This window comes from Peromyscus leucopus, chromosome 9 (genome assembly GCF_004664715.2).
Source record: "Peromyscus leucopus breed LL Stock chromosome 9, UCI_PerLeu_2.1, whole genome shotgun sequence".
Classification (NCBI taxonomy): domain Eukaryota; kingdom Metazoa; phylum Chordata; class Mammalia; order Rodentia; family Cricetidae; genus Peromyscus; species Peromyscus leucopus.
This window is the reverse complement of record NC_051070.1, coordinates 53,491,385-53,517,116: the sequence shown is the minus strand read 5'-3', so window position 1 is coordinate 53,517,116 and position 25,732 is coordinate 53,491,385. Positions and strand designations below refer to the sequence as shown.

The 25,732-nt window shown below is 50.5% G+C and overlaps 1 protein-coding gene across 2 annotated transcripts; it reads right to left on the bottom strand.

The window, feature by feature from the left end:
- Nucleotides 1-452: 452 nt before the first annotated feature.
- On the bottom strand, nucleotides 453-21,731 carry Rhobtb2 (Rho related BTB domain containing 2). Of its 2 annotated transcripts, XM_037208420.1 has the most exons (11): nucleotides 21,246-21,731; nucleotides 17,958-18,035; nucleotides 17,064-17,265; nucleotides 16,122-16,225; nucleotides 14,197-14,382; nucleotides 12,286-13,304; nucleotides 11,888-12,006; nucleotides 9,785-9,935; nucleotides 3,948-4,036; nucleotides 3,166-3,271; nucleotides 453-3,041 (listed from the first exon to the last, which is right to left on the bottom strand). In XM_037208420.1, the coding sequence occupies exons 3-11, from the start codon at nucleotides 17,253-17,255 to the stop codon at nucleotides 2,824-2,826; spliced, it is 2,184 nt and encodes a 727-aa protein (XP_037064315.1). In that variant the 5' UTR covers nucleotides 17,256-17,265; nucleotides 17,958-18,035; nucleotides 21,246-21,731; the 3' UTR covers nucleotides 453-2,823. The 2 variants fall into 2 exon arrangements, with proteins under 2 accessions (XP_037064315.1, XP_028739007.1); XM_028883174.2 differs by lacking the exon at nucleotides 17,958-18,035.
- Nucleotides 21,732-25,732: the final 4,001 nt, after the last annotated feature.

Here is a 25,732-nt window from a genome sequence, read left to right as displayed (position 1 = left end):
TTTGTATGAGTGTTTTGCCTGCATATCTGTGCATGACATACGTGCCTGGTGCTCTTGTAGGTCAGACAGTGACCTCTGATTACTTTGAACTAGAGTTACAGATGGTTGTGATCCACTATGTGGGTGCTGGCAACCAAGCCCAGGTCTTCTGCAAGAGCAAGTGTTCTAAACCGCTGAACCATCTCCTTAAGTCCTCAGTCTGTCAGCCCAACTTCTGGCCAAACCTCCTCCAACACATTCTAGTCACACAGCAGGACAGTGCCTGGAGAGGCTGTTATTCTGGGTATCAGCACTGTGCCTACATGGCAGATGTTGGAATTGCCCATCAGGGTTTGCTGGGCTCCGGACCAGCCTCAAAGTAGGTATATGTTTCACCACCACATTTGATGCCCTTTCTTTGACTCCCTTGGAAACATGTTGGTAACATAAAATAAATAAAACAAGGCATGCCATTAGGTACAAAATACTCATGTATTATGAATTCATGACCAAATTAAATATGAAACCTTATATAAAAAGGTGTGGGGTTTTGTTGTTGTCGTTGTTCATTTGTTTTTGCCCCCATCTAAGACAATACTGAGGGACATAGTCCAGTCCAGGGGAGCTTGTTCTTCTGTCACTGCCCGCCCCCTGACAGGGGGGCTTTTATGCCAGAGGCTTGCCCCCCACTGGAGTGTCTCCTGCTTCTGTCTCCCTGGAATCCAGAGCACCCATGGACTGGGACTGCAATGTGCACCTCCCCTTTCCTGGCTCACTCAGTCCCCCTGGGTGCTTCTACTAGGCTGTAGGGCTCCACCTGGTGCACACTGGCTCTGACAGCTGTGGGGGGTAGGGAGGTGGGTCCCTGAGGGGTGAACTGGCCTGGCTGGGGGGGCATGGTCTTCCTTGGACTTCCACCAACTCCACAAATCTTCACTTTCTCCCACTGGCCTGTCCCTGTTCATCCTCATCACTAGTGAATGCCCAGGCTGCTCGACTGAGAGACCCAATTCTCCTTGCTCTTTAGGACTGGACTCTACTTATTACCTGCAGCTCCCAAGAGATGTACCCCTAACTCTGTCCTCAAAGGAAGGTGTGAGAGGCTCTGCCTTTTCCAGGCTTACAGACTCCTCATCTTCACGCTTGAAGCTTTTAGAGCTCAGCTGCAGGAGAGCACACTAGCCAGCAGAGGGCAGCACACAACACGCTTCCCCAGCCAGCAATTCTGGAGGATTTGACCAAGAGGCAGCTGCAGTCTTGGTGGGTCCAGGCTCCCAAGTTCAGCACTCTGGGAGACCTGCCTGTTTCTCCTGACAAAGCAAGATCAGAACTCTAGGTCCCGGTACCACACAGTTGGAGGGTTGCCTTTGCTTCTGGGTTTGCTTTAATCCCAGACCTAAGCAACCGATCTAGGTCCCGGGGATCAGTCAGTAAGTACTTCCTACTGCCTCGTGGGACTTTACCTCATAAGCCTAAAACATGCTAAAAGGTGGTGAAGTATGGATCACAATTAGGAAATGGAAAGGGCCAACTGAGGCCCAGTGTTTGTTCCATGGGGGCTTCAAGCTATTGTGTTCTTTCTCCAGTCACCCAGATTCCTCTCTGGACTAACATTTCCTTCCTGCCCAGCTCTCCCTTGATCCTCAACCAGAACCAGGGTGAGCTGTGTGGCCTGTTCTCCAGTGTGTCCTTTCCTGGCATTTAACCCCTGCCAAAAGCCTCCCACCCCACCCACCCACATCCCCGAAAGCACATGCTCTGTGTACATCCCGCCTCGGGCAACAGCATCCTCAGATATGGAGGGGACCAGCCCTCTCCTGAAAGGCATTGGAGTGGCTGGTACTACCGACCCTTCATATCCACCTTATTATAGAGGCCCCCTTCAGCTTTGTAAATGTCTTCTCTCCAGGCTTTCTTTTTGGAACTTCATTCTTTCTTGGGGGGTGGGGGGGACTGCAGTGCCCAAAGGATAGAGTGGTCTTGGTGGTGACTTTCTTTTGAGTTTGGTTTTCATTTGTTGGGCTACTTTTGCCTCACCCCATAAAAAGCAGTGCCACCCAGAGACAGGGGAAGAAGCCTAGAGGAGCATGGGCTTGCTGAGCAGAGAACCCACCCTTCCTCCTCCTCCTTTCATGTCCACATGTGAGGAGTGCGGGAGGGCCGAAGTAGAAGGCTCATTGCCTACAAACCTGAACCCTCATCAGGGCTGCCGCCCACCAGTAGGTCTGGCTGCATTGCCTGCAGCCCTGAAAAGAGGCTAGCAGGATGCAGTGTACTCCATTCCCCGCCCCCCGCCCCGCCCCGCCCCAGCAGCCACATGGCAGGGTGCAGAAGCCTTGATACGGGCTCTGCAGACTTCTTTTCCACCCTGACCTCTCAAGCGGGATCTGAGTAAGCCCATAGGACAATGCTCACAGAATACTTGCAACCCTCAAGTGTGCTGGTGGAAAAAACATGACCAGCTCCTGGGGAGGGAGCTGCCTCCCCGGCCAAAGCAGAGACCAAAACAGACAAGCCCATGTACAGGGAAGCTTTCTTCCGTTGACTCTATTGTCAAGTCCAGAGAGAGGATATCAAGAGCTCTGAGTTCTTTTCCTGCTCCCCACCTCGGAGCAGATGCTTCCCTGCCCTGCCTGGAATTGTAGGTGGACCCTGTTCTGATCTGCAGGGCCCTGGCTCCTCTTGGCCTGAGCCATATTGGCTGGTGAGAACAGCTCTGCCCTTAGGGCCCTGGTTAGGTGAGTTCCCTCGTCCCTGTCGGGTGGAGAGGATGATAAAGAAGAGCAGAAGGGATAAGGGCTAATGAGGACAACAGCAGCAGGATCAGAAGAGGGTGGCAGCATCTCAGACCACAGCCGAGGAGGAGGATGGGGACGCCGAGCCTGCTGCTGAGGAGGACGGTGATGAGGGACTGTTCCAGAACAGCCACCGCCGCTTGGGCTGCCTCCGCAGGTGCAAATAGTCCTCTTTCTCGCGTTCTTTCCGCGCGCGCTGATAGTGATCCTCTTCTTTCAGGTACCAGACTGGTGGCCACCGGTGCTTCTCGAAGTACTCCTGGTTTTCTGGAGCACAATGCAAAGGGCGCTGAGTTAGGAGGTAGCCCCAGGTCAGCACTAAGCCCACTCCTGCCCATGGTCCAGGTTAGCTCCTGCTACAGAAGCTGCTGGGCCTGGCTCAGAGACTCACCTGGGGACATGGCCTTCATGTCTCGTGGGAACTTGCGGCACACGTTGTTGTAGTTGGTGCAGATGTGGTGGAGACACCAGTCGGCCAACTGATAGGCACAGTGGAACTGTGAAGGGTACAGAAACGCATCCCGGTTGGAGCAGGGACTCCGCATAGAGGCCTATGGAGCAGCCCGCACAGGGCAGTGCCCGCACATGCTCAGCAGTTATAAAGGGCCCACCCTCATAAGGGAGCTAATCCAGAACTGAGGAAGACAATGCTTGATATGGGCTCCTGGGCCCTATTACCAACCCCACAAGTGCCTCCGGCATCCGTGTTACTAATACCCATGTCCCACATGCCCTTCCTCTGGCATCTGTCCTTCTCAGCTCTTACCCCACCCAGTTCCCCCCTTCTCCCATCTGTAGACAAGAGAGTCTGCCCTAAGAAATGGGCAATCAAGTTTAGAAAACCTGGCACCAGCCACACTCAAAGACCAAATCCCTGGCACTATAACTCCTTTGTTTGGCAATAAGGAGGCAGGCAGTTAACTATGGAGGAGGCATCCTCAGTACCCCCTAGATGACCCCAGCCCTATTCTGGGGTCCCCTCTGATGTCCTGTGGTGTCAGCCCCTCTGTCTTTGCAGATGTCCAAAAGTTCTCTAGTTGCTTCCTGGTATATAAGATGATATAAACTCTACCCAGCTGGCCAGCCAAGGCTGTCCACGATCCCAACCATCACCTCCCAGAACCCTATCCTCTGCCTATGGGCCTTGTCAAGCTCTTCCCCTGCCCATGATACCTGTGCCAATTCCAGGAACACAAGGACGTCCCCATCGATGTCCACCATCATCTGGGTTGCCTCCATCAGCCCGGTCACTGTGTACTGCTCTGTGACACACACACACACAGCCAACCATGAGCTGAAGAAACATGGCAAGGGACCCGCACTGCTTAGGTACCGCCACATCGGGGCATTGTTGCAGGGAGGGGTTCAAACTGATCAGGACTTCCCAACGGGCCAGAAAGTCCAAGGGAGACTTTAAGTTTGTGACCAATTGGAGAGAAACAGGCAGGAGGGTATGACCTCGGTGGGGGAGGGATAGGAAATGAAAAGGATGCTAAGCTTACGAGGCGGTCTCTTTCAAACTACACATGTCCCACTCTATAATCTGATATGACAGAGCGTCACAGTATTAGCCACTGATGACGAGGGCCTGAAGCCTCCTGTTTGCTGAAAATGAAAACAGCCTAAGAACTCTGATCTAGAACCTAGTTATTTACAGTGTTTTAAACTTTATTAACAAATGGTGCATGCCTCTTCCAGTTTACATTAAAACATCTATAAGGAGGAGGTAAATGCCCTTGGTCCTGAATTTAATTCAAAGTATCAGAATAAACCCATGAGGTGTTTTGCCCTTAAAAGATGAGTACTTTTATCCAGCTCCTCCCACAGGAAAGAGCCAGAAGCAGGAAGTATCACAAGACCAGTGAGCATTTCCATTGTCAAATATAAGAAACCAGGACTAAACAAAAACAACAACAACAACAACAACAACAAACAGCCGGGCAGTGGTGGCGCACACCTTTAATCCCAGCACTCGGGAGGCAGAGCCAGGCGGATCTCTGTGAGTTCCAGGCCAGCCTGGGCTACCAAGTGAGTTCCAGGAAAGGCGCAAAGCTATGCAGAGAAACCCTGTCTCGGAAAAAAAAAAAAAAAAAAAAAGAAAGAAACCAGGACTTCCAGCATGTACGGGGCCAGGTCATCACCACAGAGAAACCAGGGTGTTTTGGAGAAATGGCTGATCCCAGGTCTGAGACATAAAGGTACAGACAGGGTGGAGGAGCTAGGACATCTCTTCATTCCAGACAGGAAGGAAGCCAAGGGCTCCTGAGCAGACACGAAGAGACGGCCACTGGTTAAAGGTACAGTATTTGAACTTCAATAAGAATGAATGTGTCAGTACACGTCTACAATCCTAGCACTGGAGGATGAGGCAAGAGGGCCAGGAGTTCAAAGCCAGCTTAAGCTACAAAGCAAGTTCAAGGCCAGTCTGTGCTTTATAACACCCTGTCTTAAAAACAACAAATAAAAGAATAAATACATTTAAATGAAACCAATCAAATTTGTTCATGATAATACTTTAAAATACACAGACACAGCCGGGTGTCAATGGTGCACGCCTTTAATCCCAGCACTTGGGAAGCAGAGCCAGGTGGATCTCTGTGAGTTTGAGGCCAGCCTGGTCTACAGAGTGAGATCCAGGATAGGCACCGAAGTTACAGAGAAACCCTGTCTTGAAAAACCACAACACACACACACACACACACACACACACACACACACACACACACAAATTGGTCACCCTGAAGGGTGGGAGGAAAGAGCTAGATCTCAAAAACTTATACATCAAAGGGAAGGACCAAGTATTACTGTCTTTCTTACATAAACTCTTGTTTACTGGGTAGCCAAAGTGTGGGTGTGTCTCACTTGGGAGAAGAAAGAATGGCTGAGTTGAGATAGTGTCTTTTTGCAGCAGCCAATTAGTTGATAGATGTAGGCAGTGATACTCAATAGCTGCTAAAATCACACACACACACCACACACACACACACACACACACACACACACACACACACACACACAAAACCAGGCAAACTTCATTTCTTGAAGAAGAGAAATAACCTATTAGGCAGTTGTTGTTGTTGTTTTTTTTTTAAGTGCACCAGGATCTAGATCCTAAATTGAATAGCCAGTTTACAAGAAATAGGCTGGGGAAAGAATTACATTAGCTACACCATGAACATGGAATTGTGGGACTGGGGTGGTGATAGCTCAGTTGGTAGAGGACTGGTCTACCATGCATGAAGTCCCGGTTCCATCCCAGCACCACAGAAACAAGGTGTGGGAGTGCACAACTATAATCTCAGCATTGATGAGGTGGAGGCAGGAGGATCAGAGGATGAAGCAAGTCTAGCCTACAGACCCTTCTCAAAATAAAAAAAAAGGGGGGGGGAATGCCGTCAGTAAAAATCTAGACCACAGGAAACTACAAGACCCAAAGACCAGAAGTGGGCTTGTGAGATGGTTCAAGAGGTCAAGGCACTGGCTGCCAAACCTGCCCACTTGAGTTTGATCCCCCAAAGCACACAGGAGGAAGGAAAGAACCAACTCCCAAAAGCTGTCCTCAGAGCACCACACATACGCACAATGGATAAATAAATAAACAAACAAACAAACAAACAAATAAATGTATTTTTAAAAGGCCAGAGTTGGAGTGGGCTGGCTGCTTCTTGTCAGCTTGACACAAACTAGAGCCGACCTGGGAAGAGGGATGTAGCAGGCTTTCTTCTGGGCCACCAGCCAGCCCCCAAATCATGACACGGAGACTTATTATTGGTTATGAATGCCCGGCCTTAGCTTATGCTTGTCCCACTAGCTCTTATAACTTAATTTAACCTGTTTCTATACATCTATGTTTTGTCTCAGGGCTTTTTACCTTTCTTCCTGTATGCCCTACTCCATGTCTAGCTGGCTGGCAGCTGCCTGGCTCCAGGCATCTCCCCATCTTCCTCCCTTCTCTTCTCCCTCTTCTCCCGAGCTTAGATTCCTCCGATTTATTCTCTCTGCCCACCAGCCTCGCCTATCCCTCTACTGCCCAGCTACTGGCTATTCGGCTTTTTATTAGACCAATCAGGTGCCCTAGGCAGGCAAGGCAAACAGCAACACATCTTTACATAATTAAACAAATGCAGCATAAACAAATGTAACACACCTTTGCATAGTTAAAATAATATTCCACAATAAGGGAACCTCAATCCAGGATTTGCCTCCATGAGACTGGCCTGTGGGCATGTCTGTGGAGGCGTTTTCTCCACTGCTGATTGACGAGGGAGGGCCTAGTCCACTGTGGGCATAACCAACCCTTGTAAGGTGGTCCTGGTTATATACGAAATCAAGCTGAGTGAGCCACGAAAAGCAAGCCAATAAAACAGGATTCCTCCACGGTCTCTGCTTCAGCTCCTGCCCTGGCTTCCCTGGATGATGGACTGTAACTTGTAAGCTAAATAAAGACTTTCATCCCCCAAGTTGGTTTTGGTCATTTGTTTGTTTGTTTCCTTTTTAATCACAGCAGCAGACAGCAAGCTATGACAGTTTCTTTTTCAACAAATAACTTTAGGAAGATTTTTTTTTTTTTTTAATGAACAGGTACTCACTGATTCAATGAAATTCCAAAGATGACACAAAAAATGAAACCAAGCCAGGCATGGCAGCGCACCCCTTTAATCCCAGCTTTCAGGAGGCAGAGGCAGGCAGATCTTTGTGAGTTCAAGGTCAGCCTAGTGTACGAAGCAAATTCCAGACAGTCAGAGAAACCCTGTCTCAAAAAATCAAATAAAAACAAAAAGAAACCAAGCTGTAACATTTAAAACTCTAGACTGTAAGGAAGTGAGTCTGTAAGAATTTCTCTAAGAGTAGTGGGCCCTGTGGTTTCCTCGAGGGAGAAGAGGAGGATGGTAATGGGGGTGAGGGGTGGGAACTTCTGATGTGGCCAGGGAGGCTCAAAACTCCTGACATCCATCAAGATTAGAAAAGGATTTTGCTATATAATTCGTTAAATGGAGCATACATTCATTTATTTGTGTTGTATTTAACAACAAACAAGTTTAAGTATGAAGGGATACCTTCAGAACATGTAAATGGCTTTACATTCACCAACTGTCTGAAACTCAGCATCTCCCACAGATCCTTAACAAGGTGCATAGTCATGTTTTAAGTGCCCGTTTTCTGATGTTCACAGATCATTTCTGGGTAAAGTAATTAGATGTTACTTTCTGCAAGGCCTTCCACAAGGCAGGGCAGTCTGACATTTTAAATGGCAGCCATGTGAAAATTACCTATGTGGGCCTAACCAAGGGTGCTTCTCCAACTTGCTTCCAATTTCTGCCCTAATGAAAAGAATCATAGAAAAATACCTTTACGGGTTTAGTTTTTCCCCCAAGGTAATTTCTTTAGAGATAGTCTTTTGAAAATAGAATTGCTCCATGTCAGAATTTGAAATGTTATGGCCTCTGGAAAGATCACACCATTTTCCATGGGCAACAAAGGGTGCTGTAACTATAATTCAGAGATGCAGCTCTTACTCCCTCCCTAAAAGTCCGTCTTACCCCTAGTTTGGGCCACTGGACTCCCCCTATAGGCCTGGCTCTTAATATTCTGTCCTGATCAATCATTTCTGCCTTCTTCCTGTGACTGACATGTCCCCTCTGATTTCTGTCTCATCACAGACCTGCTGTCTCCCCGGTGTCTGCCCCCGATCTTTAACTGCCCAGGGTTCCAGCTTTGACACTGGCCCTTGCCTAAGTTCCAAGGCTCCCCTCCCTCTCTGTCCTCTCCTGGCCTGTCTTGACCTCAACACTAACACCAGTATCCAAGTCCACAGCAGCACAAACACCAGCCCAACGCCCACAGAAGCTGTCTGCCTGGCCTGCCTGGGTCTCCATCTTCTAGCCCCAATGTCCACAGAAGCTGTCTGCCTGGCCTGCTTGGGTCTCCATCTTTGGATCCCCTTCCCACGGAGGGCCCTGGCTGCCTCCTGCTGCATCTCTCAATTGCTCACATCTTCCTCTGCCTTGAGGGCTTCTGGGATTAGCTCGTCTTAAAAGCTGAGCTATGGCTCTCATAATCTCTCCTCTCTCCCTCTCTGCCACCCCCTACCCTGTGTGTGTGTGTGTGTGTGTGTGTGTGTGTGTGTGTGTGTGTGTGTGTGTGTTAATAGGAACTACTAAACCCAGGGCCTTTCACAAGAAGGCAGGTGCCACCACGGAGCTACATTTCCATCACTACCCACTTTCTTTGAGACAAGGTTTGCTAAACTGCCCAGAGTAATTAAACTTCTTCTGTAGCTCGGGTGAAACTTGAACTTAGGCTCCTCCTGCCTCTGCTTCCTGTTAGCTCTGATTACAGCCCACAGTACCAGGCCCAGCTTACACAGTCCTCACAAGGAATGATGAGGGGTTAGTCAGTGTTTGCTTTACGTTTCTGGAAGAAGGAAGACGAGGTGAAGTCAAAGAAGAAGGAGAAGAAGAAGAAAAGAGCAGGAAGCTGACCAGAAGAAACATACAGCAGAAGCAGAAATGTGTTCTAGTCCTTCTGACTTCTTGACCTCACCCGAGTGAAGATCAAAGTGTCGTCGCCTATAAAGACCATTTTGTGATGTCATGAGACCTCTAAGGTGACCCCACCAAGACCAACACACACTGCACATCTATGTCCTCAGGAAAAATCTACACACATCGGCAGACTGATTTTTTTTTTTAATGAGCATTTGTGTTTTGCCTCCGTCTATGTCTGTGTGAGGGAGTTGGATCCCCTGGAACAGGAGCTATAGACAGTTGTGAGCTGCCATGTGGGAGCTGGGAATTGAACCCGGGTCCTCCTGAAAGAGCCACCAGTGCTCTTAACCACTGAGCCATCTCGCCAGCCCCCAGCAGACTGAATTCTAAGAGCATTTTTCCCCTTGGCATCCCAGTCTGTCCCCGGGAGGAGAGAGGTAACAAAAGATACATAATCACTCCCTGGGGTCTCCATGACCTTGCCCCGGGGAGGTCCCTGTACACTGCAGTTAGTTAAGTTACCTGTGAGGGCCACCAAGTGCGGCAGGCAGAGGCGGTTGGCGAGGACGATGAGCTTCATATCATCCAGGTCCGGGCTGGAGGTGAACATGCCTGTGTAGAGGTACTCCAGCACAGCCCTCATGCAGCTCTTGCTTGTGTACGGAAACACCACCTAGGGGTGGGAAGAAGCAGGCAGGTGGCCTGAGGTCTAGGGTGGCCCAGAGCAACTTGGTCCTGGCAGATGAAGACCTAACTTGGTGGGCCGGTCTCCCCCCAGCCAACTAACCTCCTGGGTTGTTCCTGAATCTGCTTAGGGAACCCCCAAGACCTTGGCACCGAGCCTCGGCGACCTGACAGCATCAATGAGTGGGGCTTTCATGTCTTCCAAAGGGACCTAGATTCCTGGCATCTTCCTGACGCCACTCTGGCAGGGAGCGTGCCTGAAGGGGGCCATTTGGGTCAGCTGCTCCCCTGAGCCCCTGGTGCCTGCAGGAATAGCTGAAGTGGGCTACAGAATGAGCAAAGGGAACCAGCTGTCTGCTCAGCGCTGCTGCTTTGGGCCTCTGGGACCTCTTCAGAGCGGCGAGGAAACAAAAACTGCTTTCTCATCAGATGCGAGTCTCTCTGGACTTGCTGGGAATCGGGTGGCACTTTAAAATGTGTCTACGGTGCTGAGAAGTGCCCGGGGCACACAGGCCCCTGAGGCTTCAAAGAATCCTGGCCCCAGATCCTGTCTATCCAACTCCTACTCCCACTTGAGAGACCAGTTCAGCTCTTCACCATTCTGCTCGTCTCTCCCTCCGCACTTCCTTTCCAGAAACCTTAGGGAGCTCATATTCTAATTCACCCAGCAGCGTGATCGCGGATTGCTCTTGGTTCAGTTTTTCAGCCAAGGCTCTGGTGAGCATGGTCTAAGAGCTGAGAACTGGGGTAGGGGGCAACAGGGGTACCTGGCGGATGTCAAAGACCATGTCCCTGCTCTCCAAAGAAATTAGGGACCAGCTGGGAAAACCGCATGGGGATACTTTGAATTTTATACATCTGTACAAAGTAGAAAATATGAACTAGAAGGTAGAGTGACGGGTAGCTGGTCCAGGAGGCAGAGATGATGGAAAACACCAAGAGCTGTGTCTGGGCTGCTCTGCTTGTCTGGGAGGATGGAAAAGAGGAATCAGATTCAGGAGAACATTCCTAAGGGCTCGTCACCAAGCCCCTTCCAACTCTAGCCTGAGTTGGTACCCGAGAGGGTGGCAAATGAGGAGGAGGAAGATGGGTCAGCTGAGGATGGGCACGGAAAGGGGTCTGTATTGGTTATGTGCTTTTATATTCTGTATTTGATGCTCTGATACCTCGAGCCTGGCTGGTCCTTTCCAGCCTCGCCAGCCAGTTCCTAGAGCTAGCAAAGGAGCTGCCTGCAAATGGGCTCCCTCTACCACACTCACACCTCAGTCTACCATTTCCTGCCACAATCACCCCAGAGCTGGGTATCAGACAACCAGGATCCCTCCACCTCCACTTCCTGGCTGACTCTTGATCTTCCCTGTGTGGCCCCACAGGGTGCATTTCCCTCCTTGGGGTCTACATCAAACCCCTTTTCAATGGCAGTATCTCAAATGACATTATCTCTAACAGGTCTCCCCATAGCTCAACAATAATAAAAACCTTCTTGGCAGACACTGCTGCCTTCACCTTGGAACACAGGCTTTTCTAGTGGTTCTGTGCATCTCAGGGAGCAACAGAATGTAATTAAGGAGCCAAGGAATTGTCAATCCTGAGTTCTAGACCTACCCTCTTTTTTCCTAGTTGCATACCTTTGTGCAAGTTGCATAACTTCTCAGGACATCCCTTTCCTGCATATAACAGGTTCGGCTTGCTAGGTATGTCTGGATAAATTAAATGAGATATATACAGAAGAGCTTTCCAAACCACTAAGATCCTGTAATTCCCTCCCCTGAGATAGTGAAGAATTCTTGGCTATTCGCAGCATCTCATAAACTTGTTTTGAGTCCGTCACTGTGCTTAGAACATGACCAATGCTGAGGAAAGTACCATTAACTGATGCTGTCTCAAATTCAAAGATGTAAATATCTCTCCCGTCCTCTCCCTTCCCATCTCCAGCCTCACCTCCCTGGTAGAACTCTCCACAAATGGCCCCCCAAACATGGCAGCCATCCAGTCACAGCTGGAAATCAGTAGGGGTTTATGGGCGCTGATGGTCCCATCATCCAAGATGAAGGTCACATCTGTCCAGGAGGAGAAGAGGCATCATGTAAAGACACAGCAGATATGCTGGAGAATCAGCCCCAAGGGCAGTCACTGGGTCCTGACCACCCACCTGACTTCTGGAGCCATGTGATATGAGTAACAGGATGTAGACAGCCAAGCTATTGGCCTGAGCAAGAGGACAACCACATTTCCAGGGCATTGGGAGCTGAAGCCAACTCCCAATACTATGGGGATAACCCAGGCCCCTCAGAAAGTTTCCTAGAGAGAACCCCTTGTCTTCTAAACATGTCCCATACCTGAGAAGGTGCCCTTTGCCAAGCACTCCTTAACCCGGTTGGTCCGGCGGACATGGAAGGCCTTGGTGATCTCCTGATTCATGAAGGCCTCGTTGTTGAGAATGTTGGCCACCATCATACGTAGATCAAAGACCTCTAGCAGCTCAGCAATGTGGGCGATATGCATGAGGTCCCGCTCATTTTCACCCAGCTCCCCTGTGTACAGGTACTTGAGAACAGCCCGGAAGGGCCCTGGCTGAATGGAGTTATCCATCTTCACCACTACCATCAGCCGGGATTTGAAGGTCAGAGGATCCTCTGCCATCTCTTCCTGGATACTCACAAAAGCTCGGCTCCAAGAAGAAAGCACACGCCCCCTGCCTGGCAGGTACCCTGTTCCATTACCCCTTAAGATCCCATCACTGGTGGAAGCCCGGAGGCCGGCAGGACCGGAGCCCCCGGCCTCATCCACACTCTCACACACATCAAAGCTGGCTGCCCGGAGTAGGAAGTCCCGCCCATGGTGGTGATGGTGATGATGGTGGTGTTGCTCAGGGTGGCTCCGGTGGTCCTCTGGGCGGGGGCCCCCTGGCCCTGAGGGGCCCCCCAACTCCTCCTCACTCAGGTCCATGAGGAACAAGTCATAGAATTTGGAGGAGGAGGTGGAGAGGTAGATCTTGTGGGCAAAGATGCGCACGCGCTCCTGCAGCACCAGGATGACATCAGCACAGAGCGGGTCTTCCAGGAGGTGGGCGGGGCACTCCTCACTGCTGGAGGGGGGGTCGGGCACCACGATGATGGGGGGCGGTGGCTTGGGGGGCAGGAAGGGTGCTTGCAGTAGGGGCCGCTGCACATTGCGCAGATGAGATTTCCAGAACTGCAGGTGGCGGCGGGAGATGAGGGCAGCCCGGATGGCGTTGTCAAAGACGTCCTTGATGCCAAACTGGGCCACCACACTGGTCTCGTAGTAAGGGATCCCCAGCTCCTTGGCCACTTCCCGACCCTTCTCTGGGGGCAGGATCTCATTGGGCTTGATGGGCCTGGGGTGTGGGAGAAGGGAAAACAAACTTGTGTTGGTGGTGGAGGGAGCCTGGCCATTCTTTCTCAGGCATCTGCCCTTTAATCTACTCACAGATGTCCCTTGGTATCTGAAGGGGATCAATTCCAAGATCCTCCTCAGATTTCAAATCTGTGGAAACTCAAGTCCCTCACATAAAACGTCATTGTAGTTACACAGCCTTTGCATATCCCTGCCATTCTTTAAATCTCTTCTAGCTCAGTGTTTCTCAACCTGTGGGTCGCAACCCATTGGGACCCTTTCACAGGAATCGCCTGAGACCATCAGAAAACACAGATATTGACATTATGATTCATAACAGTAGCAAAATTACAGTTATGAAGTAGCAACAAAAATAATTTTATGGTTGGGGGTCACCATAACATGAGGAACTGAATTAAGGGGTTGCAGAGTTAGGAAGGTTGAGAACCACTGTTATAGTTGTTATCATGCTTTATTTAGGGAATAATGACGGGGATGAGGGGAGTCTGGACATTCCCATTCACGTTGGCTGAACCCACAGATGCAGAAGCCCTGACATAAGGAGTCAACTATGTTGGTATCACAAAATTATAAGACCCTTTCATACAAATATTCTCACACACATCTTCTCCTCCATGTCATTCTTCACAGAATATTGCACAGGACTGTTCCCACAGTGGTATACAATGACACAGAAGGATGAATGAGTGAGTAAGTAAATGAATGAGTGAATGAATGATTAAGCATGCTTGTTAATGACTCTGATGTGAATTTGCTCCAAATGGAAGGAGAGATGTACGGGTTAGTGGGGACTCCTTTAGGGCTGAACAGGGAGTCACAGCGACGCTCTGCCCCCATCCCCCTTCCCTCTCCCTGAGCACCAGCACCCCTACCTAGCCAAGGGTCTCCTGGCTCTGTTAACGGCTTCCAGATCAGCGTAGCGCAGGTCCAGCTGGCAGCCCACCAGAATGACAGGAGCTCGGGGACAGAAATGCTTGATTTCTGGGTACCACATGGTCTTGACATGGTGGAGGGAATTGGGGTTGGCAATGGAGAAACACAGAACCACCACATCAGATCTGGGGGGGAGGGAGAGAAAAGTTACAGGCAGAGGAAGTCGGCGGGGATTTACCTGCCCCTGAAAAGAGGACAACATGTCAGCCTGCTCCTGGTCCCTCCACTACAGCCTACCCCCGTCTTAGAACCTACTTCCACCATCTTCCACACAATATGAAATAATTGGGACTAAATGAATGGAAACACATGAACTATGAACCAAAGACTGAGGGGCCCCCAGCTGGATCAGGCCCTCTGAATAGGTGAGACAGTTGATTGGCTTGATCAGTTTGGGAGGCAACTAGGCAGTGGGACCAAGTCCTGTGCTCATTGCATGAGTTGGCTGTTTGAAACCTGGAGCTTATGCAGGGACACTTGGCTCAGTCTGGGAGGAAGGGACTGGACCTGCCTGGACTGAGTCTACCAGGTTGATCGCAGTCCTCGGGGGAGGACTTGTCCTGGAGGAGGTGGGAATGGGGGGTAGGCTGGGGGTAAGGGGAGGGGGGAGAACAGGGGAACCTGTGGCTGATATGTAGAACTGAATGGTATTGTAAAATAAAAAAAAGAAAGAAAAATAAATAAATTTGTGACTTAGGAAAAAAAAATAATCAAGACTATAATTTATGTAGGCATTTTAAAGCACAAAGATTCATTTGGCCTCATAGCTGTCTTGTGTGTTAAAAATTATCATTTTGGGGCCGGGGACATGGGTAAGTGGGTAAAATGATTCCTATGTAAGGACTTAAGTCCAGATCCCCAGGACTCATACATTCACATAAAAAGTCAAGCTTGGCTGTAAGTATTTGTATCTCCAGCATGGAAATGGGAGGTGAGGAGGTGAGGCATCCCTAGGACTCTCTAGCCAGCAAGATCAGCCACAGCTGTATGCTCTGGATCCAGTAAAAAAAAAAAAAAAAAAAAACCCGTCTTGCTGGGTGTGGTGGCCTGTGCCTTTAATCCCAGCACTTGGAAGGCAGAAGCAGGTGCATCTCTCTGTGTTCAAGGCCAGCCTGGTCTACAAAGCAAGTTCCAGGACAGCCAAGGCTGTTACATAGAGAAACCCTGTCGGGGGTGGGGGTAGTAGGGGTGGGGGGTGTCTCAAAATAAAGAAGGTGGAGAACAATTGAAGACATCCTGATGTCCTCCAGCCTCCACAGTCACACACACACGGGTGCAAGGCTCCCTCCCCGCCAATTTGCACAAACATGAACATGTATATGTCAATATACATATCTATACATCACACAAAAATTACTATATTTGCCAGGCCTGGTGATATGGGCTGAATATTTGGGAGGCTGAGGCAGAAAACTTCCAGTTCAAGGCTTCCTGGGCAACAGTTAGTTCAAGGACAATCTGGACAACCAAGGAAGACCTTGTCTCAAAACGAAGTTCTTGTTTGTTTTGCTTTAAAGGGATATATATATATATATATATATCAGTGGTAGAGCATTTGCCTATGATGCGTGAGGCTCTAGGTTCAATGTCCACCATTGAAAGAAAAAGAAAAAAGAAGAAAGAAATGATCACCATCTCACAGTGAGAAAAGTCATCCCAGAACTGCTCAGAGCCAGTAGGTTGTGGAGCTGGGACTCAAACCAGGCCTGGGAGCCCAGGATACCTTTAGCCCCAGGGAATACCCACCGCCATATCTCCTCCACTCTATTCTCACAGTGTCTACTGTACAGAGTTACTCGGGTCCTCAGGACAGAGTGAAAACTCTCCTGCGTGGCTCCCTGCAAACACCTAAGGCCTTCCCTACCTTCCATAAGCAAATCGCCGGTCTTTGTGGTGGTCTCCAAAGGTGTCCCAGAGGCGCAGGGAGACGCTGACATCATCTACCACATCTCGGGAGCGTTCTAGCACCTGGGCATGGAGGAGACAGGACAATGGTTCTCGGGGGCAGATGCCCGCCCAGCTCTGATGGGGAGAACAGGGCTGTCCACGTGGAATCTCCAGAGACTCGATAACAAGGGTAGTCTCCATGCTGAGCAGAAGCGGGAGAGACCTCAAGAGAGCACGTTTATTGCAGGAGGAGAAAATGTTATTACTTCGGGCTTAATTGCACAAGACATGGTACCCAGCCAAAGCTAGATTTCTAGCCACTGGCTTACCCATTTGTGCTGGCTAGTTTTATGTCAGCTTGACACAAACTAGTTGTCTGAAAGGAGGGAGCCTCAATTGAGAAAATCCTTCCATAAGATCCAGTGGAAGGGCTCAGCCCATTGTGGGTGGTGCCATCCCTGGGCAGGTGATCCTGGGTTCTATAAGAAAGCAGGCTGAGTAGGCCCTGAATAGCAAGCCAGTAAGCAGCACCCTCCATGGCCTCTGCATCAGCTCCTGCCTCCAGGTTTCTACCCTGGCTTGAGCTCGTGTCCTGACTTCCTTCACGGATGGACTGCGATGTGGAAGTGTCAGCTAAATCAACCCTTTCCTCCCCAACTTGCTTGTGGTCCTGGTGGTTCATCACAGCAATAGAAACCCTAACCAGGACACCACTGAAAACACAAATGGTCAAAGATACCTCCCTGGGGGTGGGCTTCCTTCAGATCTCTCTCCAGGAGCTCCTTCTACTTCATCCACCTCTGCCCCACCCCTAGGGGGCTCTCATGAGCTCCAGAGACACCAAGTTACAGTTCAAAATACATAGCATGGACCCCCCCCACACACACACACACACAACCAAGAGGCCTTGGAGTCTTACCTCCTGGCATACTCGATACTGGTCAATGGCCCACACTGTGGGCACATGGGTGGCAAGAAGCTGGTACTGGGTGAGGGTGGCATTGCAGGCCCGGGCACAGATGAGCCTGGTCTTGCCCACGGCGTTGTCGCCCACCACCACGCACTTGATGGTCTCTACGTTTGGCCTTTCATAATCCATGTCAGAATCCATTAATTGGGACCTGAGGGGCAGGAGAGGAGGTATCGGAACAGTTAGGCGTGCTACACCCCTGAGGACCAAGATGAGTGCCAGCAGCCCTCCTCCACTGGGTCTGTGGCCTTGTCAAACATCAGTGCTGATGTGGAGAGAGAGGAGTGAGCAACAGTCAGGGAAGTAGCTTTGCAGGGGCCCCTGGAGACGGGAGTTCACTCAGGCTGAGGAGTACAATGCCACCAGATGGATCGCTTATCTCCCTCTGGTCCCCACCATCCTGCGGCTGGGCTTCTGGATGAAGGCAGTCTGTGAGAGATCCCAAGGCAGAATCTGGCCCAATCCCCACTCCCCCAGAGAGAGGGAATCTGCCTGGGTAGCTCCCTCATCCTCTTCTCTCCTGCTCTTCCCTGGGGCTGTAGCAGCAGCAGAACAAACAGCTGAGAGAAGCAGACATGGGGCCAGGTCCCCACCCCTTTCCCAGCATGCTCCAATGCAGAGTCACTTTAAAATTTAATGGACATGTCAGGGCTGGGCAGCAGCTCACCCAGCTCTCCCTATGTTCCCCTGGCCCTCTCAGATGGTAAATTTCCAAGACCCAGCCTGCTCACCTCCATCCTCCTACCCTATCCTTTAATGGGCTAGGAGAGGTTTTTTTCCGGCAGCCTCCTTGAGGAGGGGCCTTTTATGTACCTGCTGAAGCCACAAGCCTCCCCTCCTTACTCTGGTTCTGTCCAGTTGCCCACGTGTCTGTCTTCTCAGCTGAAGACCCACTTTGAGACAGGGATGGAGGCAGTCGCTCTATGGAGGGAGAACGATACACTGTATGGTCCTTGGGCCTTCCCATCCCCGATCTGGGCTTTCTGCAGCATCCCACGTCCAGCTCCCAAGAGTAAGGTCTGCCTCCTTCGAACCTCCTACAGAGGAAGAGGCTTAGATCGGAAGACCCTCACTCCTCTGGCTCTCTGAGGAGAAGCTACACAAACTGTCTCCGTGGGACACTGGGTGCTGGAGGAAGTTGCGGGTCAAGCGTAGCCTACATTTCTGCCTCAGTTTCCTTTGGTGATAGGCAGAGAAGTAGTATGTCCATCCCAGAGAGTAACTGATCAGAAGAACAGACAGAAGTCACTTCTGTAGTTAGCGAGTTGTATCCGTGGTTAAAAAGCTGAGGCCCTCAGTTTGAGGAGACTTTGGGGACAGCCTCTCCATTGGCGTCTACCCTTCTAGAAGGGTTAAACAGGATGGGAAGGGGGGAGGGGAAGGGTAGGTGCGCTTAGGGCTATCAGTTTGCCCCTGCTCACTCCCTGTGTACAGCGAGACATCTCGGGGCTGGAGCCACCTGGATTAAGCCTTCCCAGGTCCAGGAAGGCTGAGCGCAGAGGAGTCCTGGAGGCTGCCCAGGCGCTTTACTGCTGAGCCATCAAGACCAGAGCCAAGCCACCACCACCACCACCACCACCACAGCAGCAGCAGCAGCAGCAGCAGCGGAGCTCTGTCCCTGGCAGGCTGTAACTAGATGCTAACATGCAGGAATGCAGAACTGAACTACTCAAGTAACATGGCAACTGGGATTTGCACAAGGGGATGCAGCTCAGCAACCTAAGCAAAAAGTGCAGCAAGGACTTTTCAATGAGACTGGATCATCCGCCTCGGAATTTTACGGGATCTGGACCCTTCCACTACAAGGGGTCACCACAGGCTTTGACCCAGTCTCTATGGCAACTATCTGCTCCCTCCTGGTCCTGTCCACCAGGCAACTGTCATAGCCATCAGCTTTCTGCTGCCTCTCCTCTTCTGAACTGAGGGCATAAAATCCTCCTTGACAGTTCCTAGTCTCAAGTTAGACTGCTGAGGGATGTGTGGGCACCAGGAAGAGTCAAGGAGGTGTGGTTTCTGCTTTGTGGGGTGGATAACAAAAAAAGAAAAGCAAAGCAGGGTCTCACCTATGAAGACAGAAACCCAGAGGGCAACAGAACTTCCTTCTGCGGTTTTGACTCACTAGCATGTAGGTCTGGAAGCAAACGGGAGAAGGAGGCACAGAGGAGAGACTGGAATTCTTGGATCCAGGGGCATGTCCGAGTTAGCTGCTTTGTGACATAACACTCACACAGACCTTGTGATTTTGCTTCCAGAGTTCAGTAGGGGACAGCAAGCCAACAAGTAGGAGAAGTAGAAAACACTGGCCAGGAGTTTAGGAAGCAGCCTGTCTAACCTGAACACTCCAGCCCAGCCCAGCCCCTCTCTGGCTGCCCCTCACGCTTCTCTTACACATCCACCAACTGGCTCCCCCCCCCCTGCTTTTTGTCATCATCATCCCTGTTGAAACAACAAGCTTCATTGTCCCATCTAGAAAGAGGCAAACCTCTTCCACTTTTTGTGGACATCAGTCTCTACCTCCAGAAAATGGGTACGAGGGTGTTGGAAGAAATTTTTTGAGTTTTGGTAAATTCATGCCAAGAGAGCCTGGGTGAAAGGAGGCATTTGTCTTCTTATGTAATATAGTATTATATAATGCTAGATTGCATATCCATATGTGTAATTATATCTCTCTTTAAGATACAGGCTGGCCCAATTAAGCCAGGAGAACTTTTTGTCTAATCAGGCCTATCTTAAATGAAGATCCTGTCCTGGAGACAGCATGCCGATATTAAATATAATTTCTGCTCTAGAATATGAGTCCTCTCTGCACTGCTGCTGATACATGACGATACAAACCACTCAGTGAACTTCCCCACGGCCCCTTCCCCTCTGGCACTCTTCAGTGACTCAAGACTTTTGTTCACAATTGTCTCAGCCCATTCCTTCACAGACTCCTGATTGCCCTCCACCCTGCCCTGGGTATCACAACCTCCTTCACTCCACTCCACTCCCTGACAGTCCCAAGCCACTGGTATTTCCTTCCCCAACTCTTGTCCCCCAAATCAACACCCCCCTCTTCACAAACAGCCTTCTGCACAACTGCTTTCCCAGTTCTTTGTACTCTGTCCAGGACAGATCCGAAGGTGCGCTCAGATTACCCACAAACCTCAAGGGCTCCCATTCCCACCCCCGCACCCCTACACACACTCTTTGCAGAGCTCAAAAGCCCCCCTTTCCCTCCCACAGCTGATAGGAGGCTTGTTCATCTGTGGCTGCCCTAGTCTGGTTGTCAAGGAAACGACAATCTCCCTGGGAGCCTGGCTTGTCTCCTAGCAACCAATATCCCACATCCTGCATCTTACAAAAAAAAAAAAACGTGAAAGGCAGGAAAATCGAGAAAATGAAAGTAAAAAATCAAGGAAGATGGATAGAAAGGGAGAATCGGGAAGAGAGGAGCAAAGAAAGGCTGGATTCAGAATTAAAGGAGCTCCCACTGGGGAAGCTGACATTGTAATATGGGCGAAGGTGGAGGGGTGGATCCTCCCCACGCAGAAAACGTAAAGCAAGGCCCAAAGGGATCTTGAATGATCACGTTAACAAAAACAGGAGCCTAAATACAGGATAAACCTTTTCAATCCGAGGATACCCGAACATTAACAAACAAAGCTCAACATTCCCCACCAATAGTTTGCCAAAACTCTGCTGGACAGACCACAGTGGAGTTGACTTCAAAGAAACACCGCTACAACCGTCAGCGAACACCCCAATCGTAGTGGCTTAAAAAATAATAATAATAAAAGAAAGAAAAAAGGTACACCTCTACCACTCTGAACCTCTAATTTTCCCCCTGACAGGCTGCTGCTCTGCACATACAATTTTTTTTTAAATGAAATAAATAGGGAAGGGGGAGGGGCACGCCACGCCAATGCAAGACACATACTTTTCCCTAAAAACACCCAAGAAAGGTTAGTTTCTCTCCCTTCTGAACCGAGCAGCCTCAGCAAGAGCCCAAGGGAAGAGTGGAGCCCGGGGTGAAAGCAGGAGGGGCGCAGGCAGGAGGGGGAGGGCGCTGAATGCTGAGCCAAGGCGAGGCGGCGCGTTTGCAGAGGCTGCTTGCAACCCGGCCATAATAGAAATCAGTCATGTACTTACACCACTACATGTGACGGGGTAATTTCTAGTGTAGGGAACACATCTCTTCCTGCTAAGCACGCTCATTTTAGTGAGATGTCTGGGGGTCACTCCGCGCGTGCAAGTTGGGGCGCCGCCGACGCCGCTGCTCTGTGCTGGAGATCCAGCCTCCTGGGGTCCCGGTTCGGGTGTGATCAGAAACTCTGGCACAGGAGCCCAGGCCGGACCGCGGCGCGTGAGCAGCCTCGCGCGCTGCACTGCAGCCACTGCCTCTTCCGGATCAGCATCTCCGCGCGCCCCGGGCGCCCAATGTCATGGAGGCTCGTGGAGCCGGACTGCGCGCCGCCGCTCGGACCTCCGGCCGCTGGGCCGCGCCGCCGCCCGGCTGCGCTGCGGAGGTTGCAGGCGGCGCGCTGGAGAGCGAGGCGCCGGGCGAGGCCGCCGCACGCGCGCAGTCTTAAGACGCCGAGCGCCGCAGTCCCGGGGACCGCTCACGACCTCCTTTTTTCATTCACAAAAAAAGCAAAGTTGAGGGGGGGTGGGAGGGGGGGGAAAGAGAAAGGGAAAAAAAAAAGGAAAAATATCGCACCCAGAAACGGTTGCTGTGACAGGGACCGCCCACAACGGCGCGCGGTTGGTGGAGAGGGGAGCGAAGGGGATTGGACACCCGGAGGCCACGCCTTGGCCACGCCCCCAAGCCAGGGCACGCCCCGCCGCTCCTCTGCTGCTCTTTGCGCCCCCTCCCTTCTCCCCTGGGAGCCACGGATGGTTGCCAGAAACTGACCTGGCCAGCCTCTAAAACTTGCTAGATTCTCACGACGGTTTTCCCCAGGAGGCTAGGAAGAAACTCCGCCTGGTGCGCCTTGGGAATGCGAGTTAGAGGGCCACGGGAAGATTTTCCTGTTTCTCCCTGAATTCAGCCAAGCCTCCACCAGTGGCACACAACTGCGTTTCTCTCTCCTTGGAAGTTTTTCCGAGTACTCAAGGGCCTTCCTTTCTGTATCACCCCTGCAACTCTGACTTTCGGGGCTTTTATTGAGCTTTTTGTATCGATACCTGTATCACCTTCAGAGGTTCCCATCCCAACCTGTTGTCACAGAGAGTTCACAAGTATCTTCTTAACTTTGCAAAGAATGCCACAGAAATATTATCCAGAGAAACCCTATTGAAGTCCGCTCTTAGATGCTCTTCTGTAATCTACCGTAATTCAAGCCAGATGTGGTGGCTGTAATGCTTGGGAGGGTTAAACTGGATGATTGTCATGAGTGCAAGACTAGCCTGGGCTACCAAGCAAAACCTTATCTCCAAATACTAAAATAAAAAAGGCTTGATTCTAATGTTCATCAGAAGGAAGCTTCCTTGTTCAAGGCTGGTTTTGTTAGGATGGTCTGGACTGTTAGAAATTATAAATATTGTCAATTATCTCTGGACAGTTTTTAAAGCCCAGACTGGCCAGCCTCACATCTCAACTTCCTCTATCACACTTCCAACTTGTTCTTTGAGAATGTAGATCCATTTTAGTATTAGTTTATGCAAAATATGACATGAAAGAGAGATTTACTGCTCCTTCCCAAAGTCAAATAAAAACTGAATTTTAGCCAGGTTCAGTGATACACATCTGTAATCCCAGCATACAGGGGGCTGAGGCAGGAGGATGGAAAGTTTGAGGTCAACGTGGGCTACACAGGGAGACCCTGCCATAAACAAATAAATATTCAATTTGTATTGTCTGAAACATGCCTCTTGTCTATGAGTGCATGTGATTGAAAGTTTCCTATCAGGGTGCTTCTGGTAAGTGTACATTCAGGCTCACTTAACCATTGGATTGTAGGTAGATACTTCACTGTTGGCGGATGCTCCCCCACTTCCAACATCTACCCAGAGCTGGAGAGAAGGTTGACAGTGACTGGGGGTGCTTCCTTATAGTCCATTTTCAGACTCAATCTTCATAAAACAAGTACTAGTTCAAATACGTGTTTAGGAGAAACTAGACTTTACCCAGGTATATTCTTCCCCTTTTTGGTACAGAAGAGCCTCACTCCATTATTTATGCTCCTAAGAGGGATTGTACTAAAGGAAAACACAGTAGGAAACCTCTCTGGGTTCGTACATCTGGTCAGAGACTCCCTCCCTCCCTGGGTCTCTCCATCCAGCTCCAAAGAGCCCGCTGGGTGCTGATGCCTGCTGGTATCCCCTTTCCTGTGTCCTGCAGCATGTCACTGGTACAGGGCTGAGTAGACAAACAGGACTTTTCCTTTGCTGGAGGTGTGCTTCTGAGCCTGTAACTCTGCAGCCAATGCCTCTTCTCCTTGGGAGAGAAAATCAGGCTGAGTCATAGAATGGTCCAAGATGCAGGTTGGGGTCCAGTCTTGAACCAATGTAAATGTCAAATGAAGTTATAAACCTGCTCATTTTCAGTGGAGTGGCTAGGACTGGACCAGTGGCTAGCTGGAGAGATGGTCTGAATACCACTCCTGCCAGGGTACACAGTTCCCAGTCCCTGCTTTCAGCTTTTTTTCAAACAGGAGTTGTACTGGATAGTTTTATGTCAACTTTACGTAAGCTAAGGTCATCTGAGAGGAGAGAACCACAGTTGAGAAAAGGCCTCCGTAAAACGGGGCTGTATGCAAGACTGTAGGATATTTTCTTGATTGGTGATCAAGGGGAGGGCCCAGTCTATCCTGGGGTCTATAAGAAAGCAGGCTGAGCAAGCCATGTGAAGCAAGTAAACAGCATTCTTCCATAGCCTCTGCATCAGCTCCTGCCTCCAGGATCCTGCCCTGTTTGAGTTCCTGTGGAAGTGTAAGCTATACACACCCTTTTTCCTCCCCAACTCGATTTTGGTCATGGAGTTTCATTGCAACAATAGTAACCCTAACTAAGAGAGAAGTCTTCCCATCACCTCACCTTTCCAACATTCCCAGTCAGAGCCCACTCAGTCCTGTCTTGACATGAAAGTTTTTCTCCAACTTGTACCTCCTCAGAAACAAGTGTACCTCTTCTTCCCAGGTATTCTCTCTCTCTCTCTCTCTCTCTCTCTCTCTCTCTCTCTCTCTCTCTCTCTCGGTTTGTTAAGCCAGAGTCTCTCTGTGTAGCCATGGCTGCCGGGGAACTCATTTTGTAGACCAAGCTGGCCTCGAACTCAGAGTACTGCCTGTCCCTGCCTCCAGAGTGCTGGGATTAAAGGGCTGAACCACCACTGCCCAACTTTATCTTCGTAACTTTTCAATGACAGATCCCTGAGGCTGGATTTACCCCAACCACAACCAGCAGCTGCCAATGGCCCACTCTGTCCCCCTTCCTACAGTGGCAGCCAGCAGCTGTCACGGCAGGACAGCACTCTCCCAGCTCCATCATCGGAGCCATTAAGCCCAGCTCTGGAGCCTGCTCTCTGTCTTCGCTTCAGGTTTCTTCTCAGGCCTGGAGTTCCTGCCCACCTCACCCCCTTTCTGCTCTTGATCCTTCTTTCCCTTTCTGCCCATTTCCTGCAGCTCAGAGTCGCCGCTGCCTGTTCCATCATCTTGCTGGCTAGCTGGCCATCTGCACTGCCCTTCCAGCTGGCCTAGGCACTGCCCTGCTGTGACCTCCCATCCTTGTTCTGGAAGCAATGCCTCAAGACAGGTTTAATGCCAACATTTCCTGTCCTAGACCCCCAGCATCCCTTCCCTCACCACAGCTGTCCGGGGACCTAAAATCCCCTTGAACCTGTCTTCTGATGTCACTTCCTCCTTCCCTCCCCACGGCCAAGCCAGACCATCACCAGGCTGCTGTTTTCCTGTGGGCAGACACCTGCTTCTAAGCTGGAGGTTTATCTGGAGAGAGAAGCCTCCATCCTGGTTCTCAGGAAGGCGCACACCTCAAGATCCAGGATAGTCCCAGCGCTGCCCTCTTTCCATGGCTCTCTCCACCTCTTCCAAGGCCAGCCCAGCTTGGACAGACCCCTCCCTCCATCCCGCCTCCAGCCTGTGTGTTCTCTGTGCTTAACAAGCAGCTCAACCTTCCAGATTGATAAGCACATGTTCACAGTGCCCGTCTCCTCTTGGAGTTACCCCCCCCACACACACACACCCAGAGCTTGTGATATGAGCAGTGTGCCTACTGGAGCAGGTAGCATCCCCGCTCAGAACAAGCAACAAATCCAGAAGTAAATCTTGAGCAAAGGCTGAGCTGCTTTGAGCTACAGAGCCTAGATAAGGGGAGGAAGTGCAGCCAGTCAGCTCCCTACCCAGGGTAAGACCACTACCAGGTCCCCATGAGGAGGTGTGGTCTTTGAGGAAGCAGTCTACAAAGATACTCCCCACCCCCACCTCCTATACGGGAAAAATGCTTAATCATCCTTGTAAGATGGCCTGGATGTCACATCTTCCAGGAAGTCCTCCACCAACACCCCCTGTCAATCTTGAGTTCCTTGACCCCCTGTGCTCCACTAGTAGCTCAAGACACACACTGCTGGTCACAATGCTGTCTCTCTACCCTCCAGTCCTGAGAACGCCTTTGGAAGGGACATG

Bases quoted from the DNA above. Each gene is read 5' to 3' on its own strand.
- Rhobtb2 (XM_037208420.1), bottom strand. From the start codon at position 17,255: ATGGATTCTGACATGGATTATGAAAGGCCAAACGTAGAGACCATCAAG. The intron at 13,305-14,196 runs GTAGGGGTGCTG...CCCACACCCCAG, and splicing joins GCCAGGAGACCCTTGGCTAG to GCCCATCAAGCCCAATGAGA. The intron at 4,037-9,784 runs GTAACTTAACTA...TGTGTGTCACAG, and splicing joins GCACTTGGTGGCCCTCACAG to AGCAGTACACAGTGACCGGG.